General features: G+C 38.5%; 1 protein-coding gene across 3 annotated transcripts in view; it reads right to left on the bottom strand.

The window, feature by feature from the left end:
• Nucleotides 1-553: 553 nt before the first annotated feature.
• MYSM1 (Myb like, SWIRM and MPN domains 1) overlaps nt 554-13429 on the bottom strand; it is a 23256-nt gene continuing 10380 nt past the window's right edge. For 2 of the 3 annotated variants that reach the window (XM_042469161.1, XM_042469159.1), the window contains 12 exons: nt 11738-11868; nt 11249-11352; nt 9558-9635; nt 8193-8281; nt 7811-7865; nt 7680-7730; nt 5933-6007; nt 5414-5602; nt 4774-4906; nt 3298-3403; nt 3125-3182; nt 554-2297 (listed from right to left, as the gene is read on the bottom strand). In XM_042469161.1, coding sequence (XP_042325095.1) covers nt 2133-2297; nt 3125-3182; nt 3298-3403; nt 4774-4906; nt 5414-5602; nt 5933-6007; nt 7680-7730; nt 7811-7865; nt 8193-8281; nt 9558-9635; nt 11249-11352; nt 11738-11868 — 1234 coding nt within the window. In that variant the 3' untranslated portion in view covers nt 554-2132. The remainder of the gene's footprint in view (nt 2298-3124; nt 3183-3297; nt 3404-4773; nt 4907-5413; nt 5603-5932; nt 6008-7679; nt 7731-7810; nt 7866-8192; nt 8282-9557; nt 9636-11248; nt 11353-11737; nt 11869-13429) is intronic. The other variant, XM_042469160.1, reaches the window with a different exon arrangement.

The following is a 13429-nucleotide window of genomic DNA, read 5'->3' as shown; positions in this document are numbered from 1 at the left end:
AAGTTCTGATGTTTAAATCTCTTTAAAACTGGCAGTGCATTGAGTAGGATCACTGACATTATGGCTACTTCTGCTCCTTCGTATGCATCCCCCTCAACGATTCCTTATAGGACTGACTACTCCGTTTACATCACAAGTCCAACCCAAACATAAACTTAGATCTACCTGTACCTGATTTTGCTGAAGATTTAAATGCAGTTTCTACACACTGAAAACTCTTTCTATATTTATGTATCTCTATACATACCCAGAATCCTCAGCCAGCATGGTTGCTTAACAGTCTGTTCTTTTCCCTCATCTTAGGATGGTAAATACTTAGAACAATGTTATAATTACACATCATGAATAAACAAGATGTGCAGATTGACACACTTGGGATTGGAATTGATTTTATATTACTTAACTGTAGCTCCGGGGCTCTGGGTGCAATCATGTCTTTAAAGGCAGAGTACAAAATGCAGCTCAAAAGAGACCTGAAGAGTTCTACACTATTTTCATGAGGAAAGTCTTCCGTTTTTGATGTACCGAAAGATTAATTTGAAACATGGGGACATTTTAAACATCTTCACAGAGTTTATTGAAGGAGCAAGGCTGCTAAGAAGAGTTTTCCATTATTTTAGTGATCAGATGCTCCCAATTACTTGATAAAATGTATTATGAGGCAGAGATCTCTGTACTGTGCTTTTACATGACAGTAAAGTAACTCATTAACTCTTTTCTGTACAAATACACAATATTTACAACACACATTTACAATGAAGATGTACATATCATTTAAAAAAATAAGCTGCAAAGTAATTATGAAGAGTCTCTGAAATATTACACAGCACCACACTACAGGTAAGTGATTATTTCACATGCAGCACAATAGACACAACAGTCTAGGGACTAAACTAATGCTCAGATTGTGGTCTAAATCATTTTTGTTAGTCCTGACTAGAGCAGAACTACTGAAGCAATTGATCTACTTAGATGTTAACAACTGACTCAATGGGTCCACTGTAGTGGAAATTAACCAAACGATTCCAACTATATTTCAACACTGATAAACTACCTACTGTATTATGATTCTAGGGCCTTTGCATGCAGATGGCTGAATGAAATATATTCTTAATTCACAGAGAAAATATTATGATGCTTACTCTTATTAATATATTGATAGACATTAGATGCACAACTAGTAGACCAGCATAATTACACCTGGGCTAGCCTAGTCAAGGATTAAAGTGGCTAGAGTGGAGTTTGCTGATTGTTATTCCACAGACAAAACTTGGCTTCACAGATAAAATTTGGCTTCACAAAAAGAGGTCCGTCTCAGATGCAATACTATTGGGTTTTTAATCCTTCTGAGGCTTTCTGGTGTCTTTGTGTTCTTTACATATATGTGTTTTAATATGTATTTCTGGGTTTTGATACATGAAGTCTGGTGAATAGTCTTACCACAATTCTTAGTCTCTACAATGTTCAGCAAGCTATACTTAGCAAGCTCTTCTCATTGCTGACAAGAATGTCTTATTTTACACAGGAACAGCAAATTTTGCAAATTTGCATTTAGATAGCAAGATCAGTATGAAGAATTTTTTTACTCTGATCTTGCACTGGTGTTCAACTGAAGAGGAGGGTTCCTGACTAGACTGAACATGCTTCAACAACAGACACACTCAAGGCAGAGATTCTCCATGAGGTATACAATTGAATATTTGAAAGTAATTATTCCTGCTTATCAAATGGACAATAAGTTTGCTGACACCCCAGAGAATTTCCATTAGACAATAAAACGTATTACATGGTAGTAGTCTCTACCTGACACAAAAATATTAAGTAATATATTCATTTGAGCAACATCTTACAAACTGGCTTTATGGTTTAACCAGCATATACTATCACTTCAGTTATTCTGAACAATCAGTATGATGCAATGTTTCTAACCAAGTGAGCTGTCATATTATTCATTCATCGTTCTTCAGTGCAACCACAATGTTGGAAGAGCTATGTCAGAAATCAAGACAGTCTGTCATGATTGTTCCATTCTGTCTTTGAGGAGCTACCATTTTCTTCAGCCATACTAGATGTTTTCACTCTTGAACAAGGGTGCTTTATTATAAAGTGAACAATTTCTCTTTTCAGTACTCTTATATGCACTGGTCATTTGGACACGTACTATTTTCTTCAGTGGTATCATTCCATTCCTCATTATTGTAGGTTGAAAGAAACAAGTTCTCTAGTTGTGCCAGGAATTCTTCAGCAATGAAACTATTTGCTGCATTGTCCAGGGTCTTCCTCATGCATTCCAACAGCTAATTTAAAGTTTGTGAACAGAAACAAAAAAGTGATATTTATAAAGTAAACCTACCGTGCATCAATCCTGACTCTTCAAATGTAGCAACACATTGTGGCATTATTTATGCTATGACTATTCACTGAAGTGATGCCAACTGCTGCATGTCTGATACCTATGTATTTGTGGGCCCATCTACTTCAGTTAGTACTAACATACATATAATACAAATTTTTAATGTGCCCTGCTTTCAAAGTCAGATTCTAACATGCACATGACTATGTATATCAATATTACAAAAAATAACAATCTCTTTTCAAATGTTTACATCACACATTCTCCAGCAGGCATGTAAGAATCAAAACTTGGAAAAGATATGTGTTGGACCTCAACCAGAATCTTCTTGCCAGAATGAACAAAGGAAAGCAGTCTACCTAACTTGTGAATTCCTGTCTGTAATCCGAGAAAATGTGTTCTATACATCAATTGAATGCTTCCTTCATTCCCTATACCAAACCTCTGTTCAATTATAAAACTGTGCTTTAAATTTACACCCAAAATATAATGATTAATATCAAAAGATCTTTCTACAAAATCAGCAAGTTTGCTAATAAAGCAGTGATGACAGAAAAGACACAAAACATCATCAGTTTCTGTTTATGCCTTTTTTCAGCTCAATCTCCCCCATATTTAATAGACTGCATTTGGTTTAAATGGAACATAAAAATTAATCATAAAGGATCATTTATTTCAATGGATGTATCCAAAATATGACACAAGTTCCATCTGTAACTAGAAAAGCTTAAGAGATTTTTAGGTAAGAAGCAAATAATTTGTAATGATTACCTTCTGCAGACAAGTCAGATCTGAATCTCTATGGAAGATTTTATCCATGGGCACACAACTGTTGGAAGAATGATGACAAAACCAAATGAGATGATACATACATGGGCTAACTCAGACAGTAATTTGAATTTGACTTCTTCTTAACTGATTTCAAAATTCAAGCAGTCACGCACCTATGAGACATCCTGTATTTCTCAATTATCCATCGTGTTTTTTCCAGTACCAGTTCCCACCTAGGTTCCTCCAACATTTCTCGGACTTCAAACTTGTATGGCAAACCTGTCACCAAAATGTTTCATGTTCAATACATTCATTATGCATGCTTTTTCTTTTCAGATATGAAATGCATCACTTCCCTCCCATGTGGGGGCAGTGTGTGCACATGGCTGTGCTAGTGGGTGTGCATGTGCTATGCTACCATTAAGAAATACATACAGTGCGTCCTCACCTTATGCGGGGGATCCGTTCCGGATCCCGCCACGTAAGGCGAATTCCGCCTATGCTCGAGCCCCATTGGAAACAATGGGGCTCGTGCGCGGCGGCACGGCCGCGCGCGGGGCGCAACAGGCATGTACGCCCATTCAATTGAATGGGACGTGCCGCCCTTTCCGTCCCGCGCACGCGCCGCAGCTTGAGCACATACGCTCAAGTCCGTGTATGGCGCGGGCGCACTGTACACAGATTTCAGTATTCACACCAGGAGAAGGGGTCCAAAACGGATCCCCCATGGATACAAAGAATAGACTGTCTATGGGAAAGGAATAGGAAATGTATACAAGTCCTTGGCCCAATTCCCAGCCCTTAAATCAGGATAGGCAACTTCAAGGGATCAAAGGAGCTAGTAACATAACATCACAAGTAATATAACTGGATGTCCGTTTCTGCTTTCAACCACCCTCTGCATTTATTTTTCAACTAAAATAAGGCACACAGAAGCTATGCTACTTGTTTTGAAAGTGATTTGTGTTTCCTGGCTTCTGGAGTGCAATTCTCCATTTTTAAACAAAAAATGTGTGATCGTTTATTTGTAGTAGTGTTGGGGAGATGTACACCATCCACATGTGACCTACCCCAGCCTAACTCCTAGTTCCATTCTTATGTTCAAATTACAACTCGGACAGAAGCATTCCCCTTTTAAACATGTCAGTTCAAATGAATCCTTATTTCTTGATAATCTGGTGCCAGATTTCTAAAACAGACGCTAAGAGAACGGAGGAAAGCCTCAGACTATGCCCTATGTTGCCATCACCACCACCATCGCTAGGCTTCCAAAATTCTAAAACATTCACGATTATCCATGAAGAACTTTATTTTGGTTTCTTTGTCAAAATGCTAAGCTCAAAGACTGTAAAAACTCCCCATATATTTATACTACATGTATCTTACTTTTTAAAAAAGAGAGAGCACCTGAGGAAATGAACTGTAATACAACTGGAAATTAGTCAGTGTTAAAGATGCCACAGAGACTTTTCTCTTGCTGCCCCTTCTTTTTATATAATAAAAGAGCTTATTCACTATCATTATTTAAGTACTGACATTCTCTCATTTGTCTTTCTAGTCAGTACACTTTACAATGTCCGTTTTCAAAACAAATTTGAATAAAGATGAGTAGCAGACAAGGAAGAAGAACAATTCCTATGTATACTTACGATAAGATCCATCAGAACTTGTCTCATCACTGATTACCAGACAAGTAATCTGGGAATATGGAAGAGGGTTATTTCGATTGTAAGGACTAATGATCACTCCAACAAACGCTGATCCACCTCTTGAGAAATAACTCTGTAGGGGCAGGGGATAATAAAAAGGTTAGAATGAAAACTAAAATGTTTTCCAATGTGATCTCTGGGGGGAAAACCCCACCCTACCACCTTAAATGACAACGTAATATATGATAGTTAGCAGTCATATATTCAATTATTTAGTTAATGGCCAATACATGAACCAGATGGTGCTTTAAATGGCCACACTTTAAAATCTTTATTAGTTTTTCTTTGCAGACCAAGTGACCAGATGTCCAGCTTTTCCAGGTCATGTTCTACATTTCAATCTTCTGTCCAGAAGGAATTTTGAGAATGATTTAGAAGCATGAATTTACATTTCTATGAATGTTTTCAGCTTTTACTTTGTAATGTCCTACATTTTTCTTAAATGTCCTACATATTTCAGCGCCCTACCCTCCTTTGCAGTTATAACATCTGGTCACCCTGTTTGCAGAAGGTCATTATGAAATCAGCTAGCAATAAAACAAGCCCATTCCCATGTTATTTACACACAGATGAACCTTACTTGGTATTTTGCTTGTGTATCAATATCTCGTATTGAGGGATTTGGGTCAAAAGCAGGATGAGAATGATACCACCCAATGATACTGTAGCCTCTAGCAGCAAGTGCCTCTGATGCCTGAGTTTGCGAAACTGGGTCCATTTCACACTGCAATCCTGTGCTGAGACTATTGCATGGTTCTGCTGTGCAGACCTGCAATAAACCAACAGGGAAGGTTAAATGCATAACAATTCAGCAATGATTTATTGTTAATGGCAATACACCACTCTTTTAAAGTTAGCGGCCTCTTGATTTCTAAATGTAATAAAACCTTTTTTTCAAATTTGAGTCTTAAGCTACTACACTCAGAATCCCCCCAGTTAGCATGGCCACTTGCCATCTTGACCAAAGGATTCCGAGAGCTGTAGTCCAAAAGACTTCTAAACTAGACCACCCTGCATTAGGCCATGCTTCCAAGCAACAGGTAGACCACCCTGCATTAGACTGAGAGAAATTTTAAATATCAGCATGTATGATACTTACTTCAACTATTCCATTTTTTTCAGAGTATCTTCCACCAAGCAAGCCTATTACCTCTGCCATGGAAACATGTGCATGCTAGAAAATGTAAGAAACATACTATTTAGTATTATTCTTGAATTTCTGTAGGAAAACAGTACTCTGGAACCCTTTTGGTTAGTTTCAATGAGATTTTGTTGTTGTTGTGTACCTTCACATTACTTTCTGACTTACAGCAACTCTAAGGTGAACCTATCACAGGGTTTTTGGCAAGATTTGTTTAGAGGAGACTTGCCAGTGCCTTCTTCTGTAGGTGAAAGATTGTGACTTATCCAAGGTTACCAAGTAGATTTTCATAGCCAAGTGGAAATCAAAAGCCTGGTCTCCCAGAGCCCTACTCCAACACTCACATCACTATGGAATATTGGCTCACCAACTAGAGTTAGACCAAGGAACTAATTGTTGAATAGTAACTCAACCCATAGATAAAATCAATTGATTAAATGGCTCTTTTGCACTAACAGAATTTAGGTTAATCCCTGCTAACCTCTCCCCTCTAACAGTCTCCACATAAGGACACATCAAGAACAATTATGAGGATGGTGGAAGATGATAAATAATTACAGATTCTGTATTTGGAGATCATGCTAAATTATGCTTTCTTATGTTCCTCCTGAACAACCAGGCGTTCCTTCTTTGGCCAGTGTCAATGCCAGGGGTTCCCATTATGAAATTTTGAAGATCACAAACCAAACAGATATCCTTTACTGAGCTAATGACAACAGGAAAGGCACTAAAAAGCTTTGCTGAAGCCAAGTTAGTTATGCTCCATCAATGGAATAAAACACACTAACATACTAATAATCTCCAACTTCAGCAGGGATGTAAACTGACATTTCTTCTTAACATATTTGCAAAAATTTATCTATTCCATTACAACTTCTCTAACAGTTATCATTATAAAGGAAGAGTGGGCCACATGCCCATATTTGACATATTTGTAGCCTCTGGGTCCACCCTTTATTGTAAAAGAAATTTTTAAACTGCTAACTTCAGATTAAAAACATTTTGAAAAGGGTGTGTGGGCTGCAACAAGTCCCAGGGCAAGGTAAAAATGGCTTTTAGATCTGCCAAAGTTGCCCGCTGCTATCATGAAGTTAACATTCTTGTATTATCCACAGAAACAATGAATTCCAGAACATTTCAGCTACGCTCCCTCCTGGCTGACTATTCTGGATCACTGACATTTTACTGTGGGTGAGTTTGTACAGCCTGGCTCTTGTTAAGTCAGGAAACTGGTGCATAAATTTTATTGACAACACTGGTCTACTAGAGCAGGACTAGTCAAAATGGCAGTCAATGAAGCAGTGTTGGTTTCCAGCAAGTTTCCAGGAAAAAGGAAACAGTTGCAGCCAAAGGGCACCAAACCTTGACATATTAGAGAAAAACTGACAGTTCCCCCCCATCAAATAGCCTGATAAGCACTGTACTGGATTGTGCATATCAAGGTGGGAAATCTGTGACACTCCAGGGGTTGAGGAACTACAACTCCCATCATCTACCAGCACTGGCTAAGCTGGGTGGGACTAATGGCAACTAGAGTCCAATGACATCTGGAAAGCCACATACCAGCCATGATGCAGGTGATGCAACAGAAGCCTGAAGAGCAGCAATAAGGGCTATAATTTTACCTTGCCATGGGCCAAACCTCCTTTTAACTTTGAAGTGAATCATGTCAATCATGTACATTGACAAAACACACAGCTCTTACCAAATCCATAATCAGAAGTGCCTCTGCAGCAACTCTTACTTGGAATGGCTCCTAAAAAGATAAAAATGATAAGGAAAGCTTGCTTAAGTAAACAAAGGTGTCCTCTTGTTTGTCTTTTAAATCATACTTACTGGTTTTTCTTCTGTGAAGGAACAGCAAGGAATCAGCTGAAAGGGATCAAAGGAACTATAAAATGAAAGAAAATTTCTCTGAAAATATAGAAATAATAGAAGGAAAAACTCATAGCCACATAATTTCTTCACTGCCTTAGTTATTAACTCCAAAATTATATAATTAATTTCAATATATGTCATTCTAGTTATTGGTTTAAACCCATATATTGATGAAGAAGGTTTAAAAAGTCATAAGACTATCTCACATGTTGTTTTAACAGTAATTTATTCAGTAATGAACTCAGGTTTAAACAGAGATTTACCACTTGGGTGTTGCTAACAGGCAACAGTCACACCTAAAGACAAGCAAACTGAGACATTAGAGACATGAAAAATAAACCTTTTGGTATTCCTTTGTCCTTTACTGGCTTTTGGAAGTTGAAGCTTCTCATCTTCTCTTCTCTTCGCTAGCTCCTCAGCAGAAAGGTGCTAAAAAAACCAAATCTTTATTAGGGAAACTAACTTAACACATTGACAGAAAATCAAATACATGTATATTCACTGAAAGCAATGAGCTTAAACATAACAGACTCTGTTGTCAGGAACACAACATGTCTGCTATTTATAACAGCTGTTATCACTGTTCGCTTATGTGTGTGTCACATCCCCTTTGAATGGCAAGAATGCACAAAGCCTCAGCAACAAACAAGGCCAAAACCAACTTTTTTATATAGTGAGTTAAACCAACTTTCTATAGTTTTCTCATTTCAAGTTTAAACTAATTTTGAAATGGCGTAAGACTGTACCACTCTACCACAAACATCTAGTTGGTGACCTGTCCTGTTCCTCACTTCCTTTCCTGTGTTTCTGCTAAGATAGCTGAATAGCCATGATACATCAAAATGCAGCATCTACCTCAGCAACCCCAGTGGCCAGCCTACAGTGATGTGCTGTTAAAATAAAATTGTATCTTGGTTTATTTTATTTATTTATTTTATTGGATTTATATCCCACCCTTCTCCCAAAATGGGATTCAGAGTATTCTGGATATACCATAGCATCTTTATGCTTGCGGCCATATCACGCACTGTTTCCAAACCAAAGTTTCCAGATTTACTTTCCTCCAAGAGTTGCACAAACCATTTTGCACATGAACACCTTTTTACCTAGATGGTGGGAAATATGAAAAACACAGTGACTTGGATCTCTTAAGCATGATTAGCAGAGATCCACTGAAAACAATAGAACAAATTTGCTGTGACAAACATTGACCCTGCTGCTTTCATTGGGTCCAACCTATAAATGTTATAAAGCTCAGCAAGGGACAGGTGGGATGGATGACTTTATAAAGGCATTCTTTGGCTGCCCTCACCATGTAAGATACACTAAGTGGCTACAGTAGAAAGATAAACTTTGTGGCACCACCTTTACTGTGAAATGCTCTATCCAGAGAGGCTCCCTTAGTAACTGTAATTGATGTAATTTCAGTACCTAGCAAAGAACTTTCTAAAATTTTCAGTACACCACACACTGCTGCTTTCTGCAATAGTCCACTAATAGCTTTTAGACTATGATTTTATCCTCTGATGTTTTAACATTCTTGCGGAGAGTTGAAACTTTACCTAAAAAAACTAATGTGCTTGTAGTTGTCACTTTTTGTAAGTGATCCTGGGAGTCTATTCAAGTGATACAATTGATACAAATGAAAGCTTTTATCACAGGTCCACTTGTCTTTAGCAAACATCAATAGTATCATTAATGTTACCTCAAATGTCTGTCCTTCCAAATCTCTGGCATCACACCAGTTTCCCCATGGGTCTCTGACTCGACGTCTCCTTGTACGCTGTACCAGACAGAACACATTCACATTCCTATTCAAGAGCTCCAAAGCAATTCATGGAACTACTGTGGAATACTTAGGTCTGCACTGTCACACCCCTAATAACTTGTTGGATGCAGGCGACTGGTGACCTGGGGTTGCTATGACCCACTTTTTGAACATGTGTCAAGATAAGTCACTAGCCACCTGCATTCAAAGTGAACCACCTACACACCAATATTTTCATTATCATTACACATCTGAAGGATATGGATAGCCTGCATGATGTGTATAGATGATGCAGACATCATCCTGATAGGAATGAATAAACCAGCCAAAGCTTCCAAAGTTACTTCTTTTAAAAAAAGTATTTCAATATGCCATCCATTGCAAAGCCCTCAAAAGTTGTTATTTTACATTAACATATGAATAATCATAATTAGTAACTTATTATCAGTATGCTTGTAGCACCTTTGACACTAACTGTGAGAAAGACGTTGTAGCATAAGCTTTCATAGGCTAGGTCTACTTTGTCAACAAAAGCTTTTGCTACAACATCTTTTGCACAGTTAAGTGTCAAAGGTGCTACAAGAGCCCTCTGCATACTGATACTGATATTCCAGACTAAAACAGCTATGTCTCTGAAAGCATTATCAGTGTTATCTTTTTGCAATCCCCCCCAACCCCTTAACAGTGAGAAGAGACATGTTTCTCAAAATACATGTTTCAAAGTTAACTTTGTAAAAACATCCCCACACATTACCATTCCTCTGAAATGTAACTTCATTACACTCTTTGTAACCTGCCACCATGGCAACTCATTAGAAATGACTACATTATGCATGTAACTCATGACATTCAAGTTCTTCATCCAGCATAGAAACAGACAAATCTGAATTTTCCCAAACATATCTTTTCTTTCAACAGAGCTAATAAATATAGGTAGCATTAACTAGTCTTCAACGTTTGTAGTAAATCATACTAATATGACTGAAGCTGGCAGGAATAGGGACACATTTGGATTTCATATAAATATCTGTTGTATTGGTTTCAGTTTTTAAAAAGATTATTATAAACAATTATTTGGCTTTTCTTTGGCAGGTTACAGACCGCCAAAAAATACGGAGCGACTACGTATTAGGGTTAGGAAGGTGCGGTGCTTTCGCACCCCCCTAACCCTAATACGTAGTCACTACGTATTTTTTGGTGATGGCCGTTTCAGACGGCCGCCGCCATGTTTACATCTTGGACGCATAGCGTCCAGACGTGTCGTGGCGCCTATGACGTCGCGAGTGCGGCAGCAGCACCTCACGGCGTCATAGCTGCGCCGCAGAAAGAAGCTCCATTTTGGAGCTTCTTTTTTGCTCCGTAAGGGAGCCGCGCGGTTTGGCTGCAGCGGCTCCCTCACGGAGCAAGCGGCGGTGGTGGCAGATCGCCGCAAAGCGGTGGTTTATAACCCGCCTTTATTCACTAAATAGAAACACACTAATTTTAAGTGTGTTTACCAGTTTTTATGCTTTTAGCGATCATTCTTTATTGAAGCAATATGTAACTTATACTGTAGGAATGAATCAAAACTCCAAGAGTTACAAAGGAAAATTGAGAATTTTGGTAACATATATTCCTTTTGTTCTTACCATAGACTGCAGCCGTTGCACAAATTGATATGCATCAATAGCGTCCTTGCCTTCTCTGGGACGTATTTTGTCTGTATTCTGTGGTCTGTTATATACAGCCTGGTCTGTAAAAATAAAAGGAAGTGGTTATTCAAGCTAAAACCTGCATAGTGTTCCCCCAGTCACTGTTCTTGACTGGTTGTCCAGGGAGGAGATGTAGTTAGATTTCAGCATCTCTAAGGGAGGAATAACTTTTTTCCCTTTTCTCAAACTGTCCAGATACTCTCACTCCAACATGCAATTCTGTCAGTCCATTTGTTTTATGACTTTGGTTTTCAAGTTATGTTAACTCATTTGTCGCATTTCTGAGTGGAATTGCAGGGTACAAATGTAATATAAACACGTGTGTGGCATTCCCGTATTTATAAAATGTTGGGAGCTTTGTGGAAAATTCCTGTGAAGAAGAAGGATATAAATGCAAAACTAAAAAGATAAAAGTTTACTTCATACCACATCCAAAGTTAATTGCTCCTATTAATTCCAGGTATGTGTGTATACGTCCTATGCAGTTGACATCACCACAGTTCTTCAATCCTGGGCGTACCGAAGTCTTGTTCAGGTATTTTGGTTTGATTCTTTCCCTGTAATAAAAAATACAACCAGAAGCAAAAGATAAAAATTAGGAGTTGATTCAGTGAACAAGTAAATGTGCACCACCTGAAATCTGTTAAGTATAGGTCCACAATTAGTATAACTACAATTACCAGTCTGTTAAATTTGATCCATTCCATTCAGGCAGATACACACTATATAGTAATTATAAATCAGGAACTATACATCCCTGATTTAGAGATTCAGCAACCTAACAAATTTTATGATCAAGAAATACTGCTGTACTTGACATTTCTGTTACGTTTACTGTAGTAACTTGGAAAGCATGAAATCCATAAGGAAGAATGAGCTTTATGTAGTTATTTTTTTATGTCTGCATAATTCTGGCAGTTCGGCAGAATGTTTTCCTAACGATTTGAGAGTGTGAAGAGAATTTGTGAAAGCCAACATTTTTAGAAGACTGAATAAAAGCAATTTTAAAACCGAATTAGCTTTCAATGAAACTCAGAGACACTTTCTAAGTATGTTCAGATAAAGCTAAAGTCACTGAAGTCAATGGCTCAATTCCAATTATTAGTCCCTGCTAGATAGGCCCAAGAAATCAATGACCCGCTCCGGATGGGCGTATAGTACGTCCCCAGGACGTACTAGAGTTAGGAAGGGGCATCACTTCCTGACGCCCCTAACCCTAGTACGTACTGGGTACATAGAAAGTGGCGGTGCCCGTCCACACGGGGGCCGCAATTTTGACGTCATGGATGCATAGCGTCCGGACGTCACAAGTGCGCCATTGGCGCCTCGCGACATCATAACCACACCGCGAAAAGAAGCGCCATTTTGGGGCTTCTTTTTGCAGCGCAGAGGAGCCACGCGGTTTGGACGCTGGGGCTCCTCTGTGCTGCAAATGGCAGCAGCAGCAGACCACCCGTTTTGGGCGGTCTGTAACGCACCATTGATACATATGTGTTAACTTACCAAGACTTCACTGATTCAGCTGGGACTATCAACTAGGTTTGATACAAAGGAAGCAACTATGGACAAGTTCAAAGGACTTTTTAAACCATAAAGAGACATCCAATTTGGGATAGCTATGAAAAATATTTCCAAAGAATCTTTGCTGCATGGGCCAAATACACCCCATAGCAAGAACATTGTTTTACAGGCATTGTAAAGCACTGGGGACCTCACCTCCAAAAACAATACAACTTCTTGGTCCAATTTTTTTCTTACAAGGAACTGGGTGTTTCAGACTGACAACATGTTGTCACCACTTGAAATCAAAAGTTTGTTACCAAATACAGGGAATGTTAGCATAAGTTTGTTCTCAGTGAGTGTTTTTAGACACAGGACACACACAGTTATTCATTTTTACTCTAGGCTTTACACACTGTCTAATATGTTGACGACCATGTTCTTAAGTTAGAAGATGGATAGGTCAGAAGGAAAAGAACTATCCTGAATGAATAGTTTCCATAACTTCTGGTTTCAAAGTCTTCTCCAAAGTCTACTTAAAATCCCAGAAGCTTTTCCTCACATCTTGGCAGCATGACAGCAATAGCCTAGAATGGAGTTAGGTTACCCATGAGTAAG

The sequence above is a fragment of the Sceloporus undulatus genome, chromosome 5 (genome assembly GCF_019175285.1).
Source record: "Sceloporus undulatus isolate JIND9_A2432 ecotype Alabama chromosome 5, SceUnd_v1.1, whole genome shotgun sequence".
NCBI classification, from domain to species: Eukaryota; Metazoa; Chordata; class Lepidosauria; order Squamata; family Phrynosomatidae; genus Sceloporus; species Sceloporus undulatus.
This window is presented reverse-complemented; position numbering and strand designations above follow the sequence as displayed.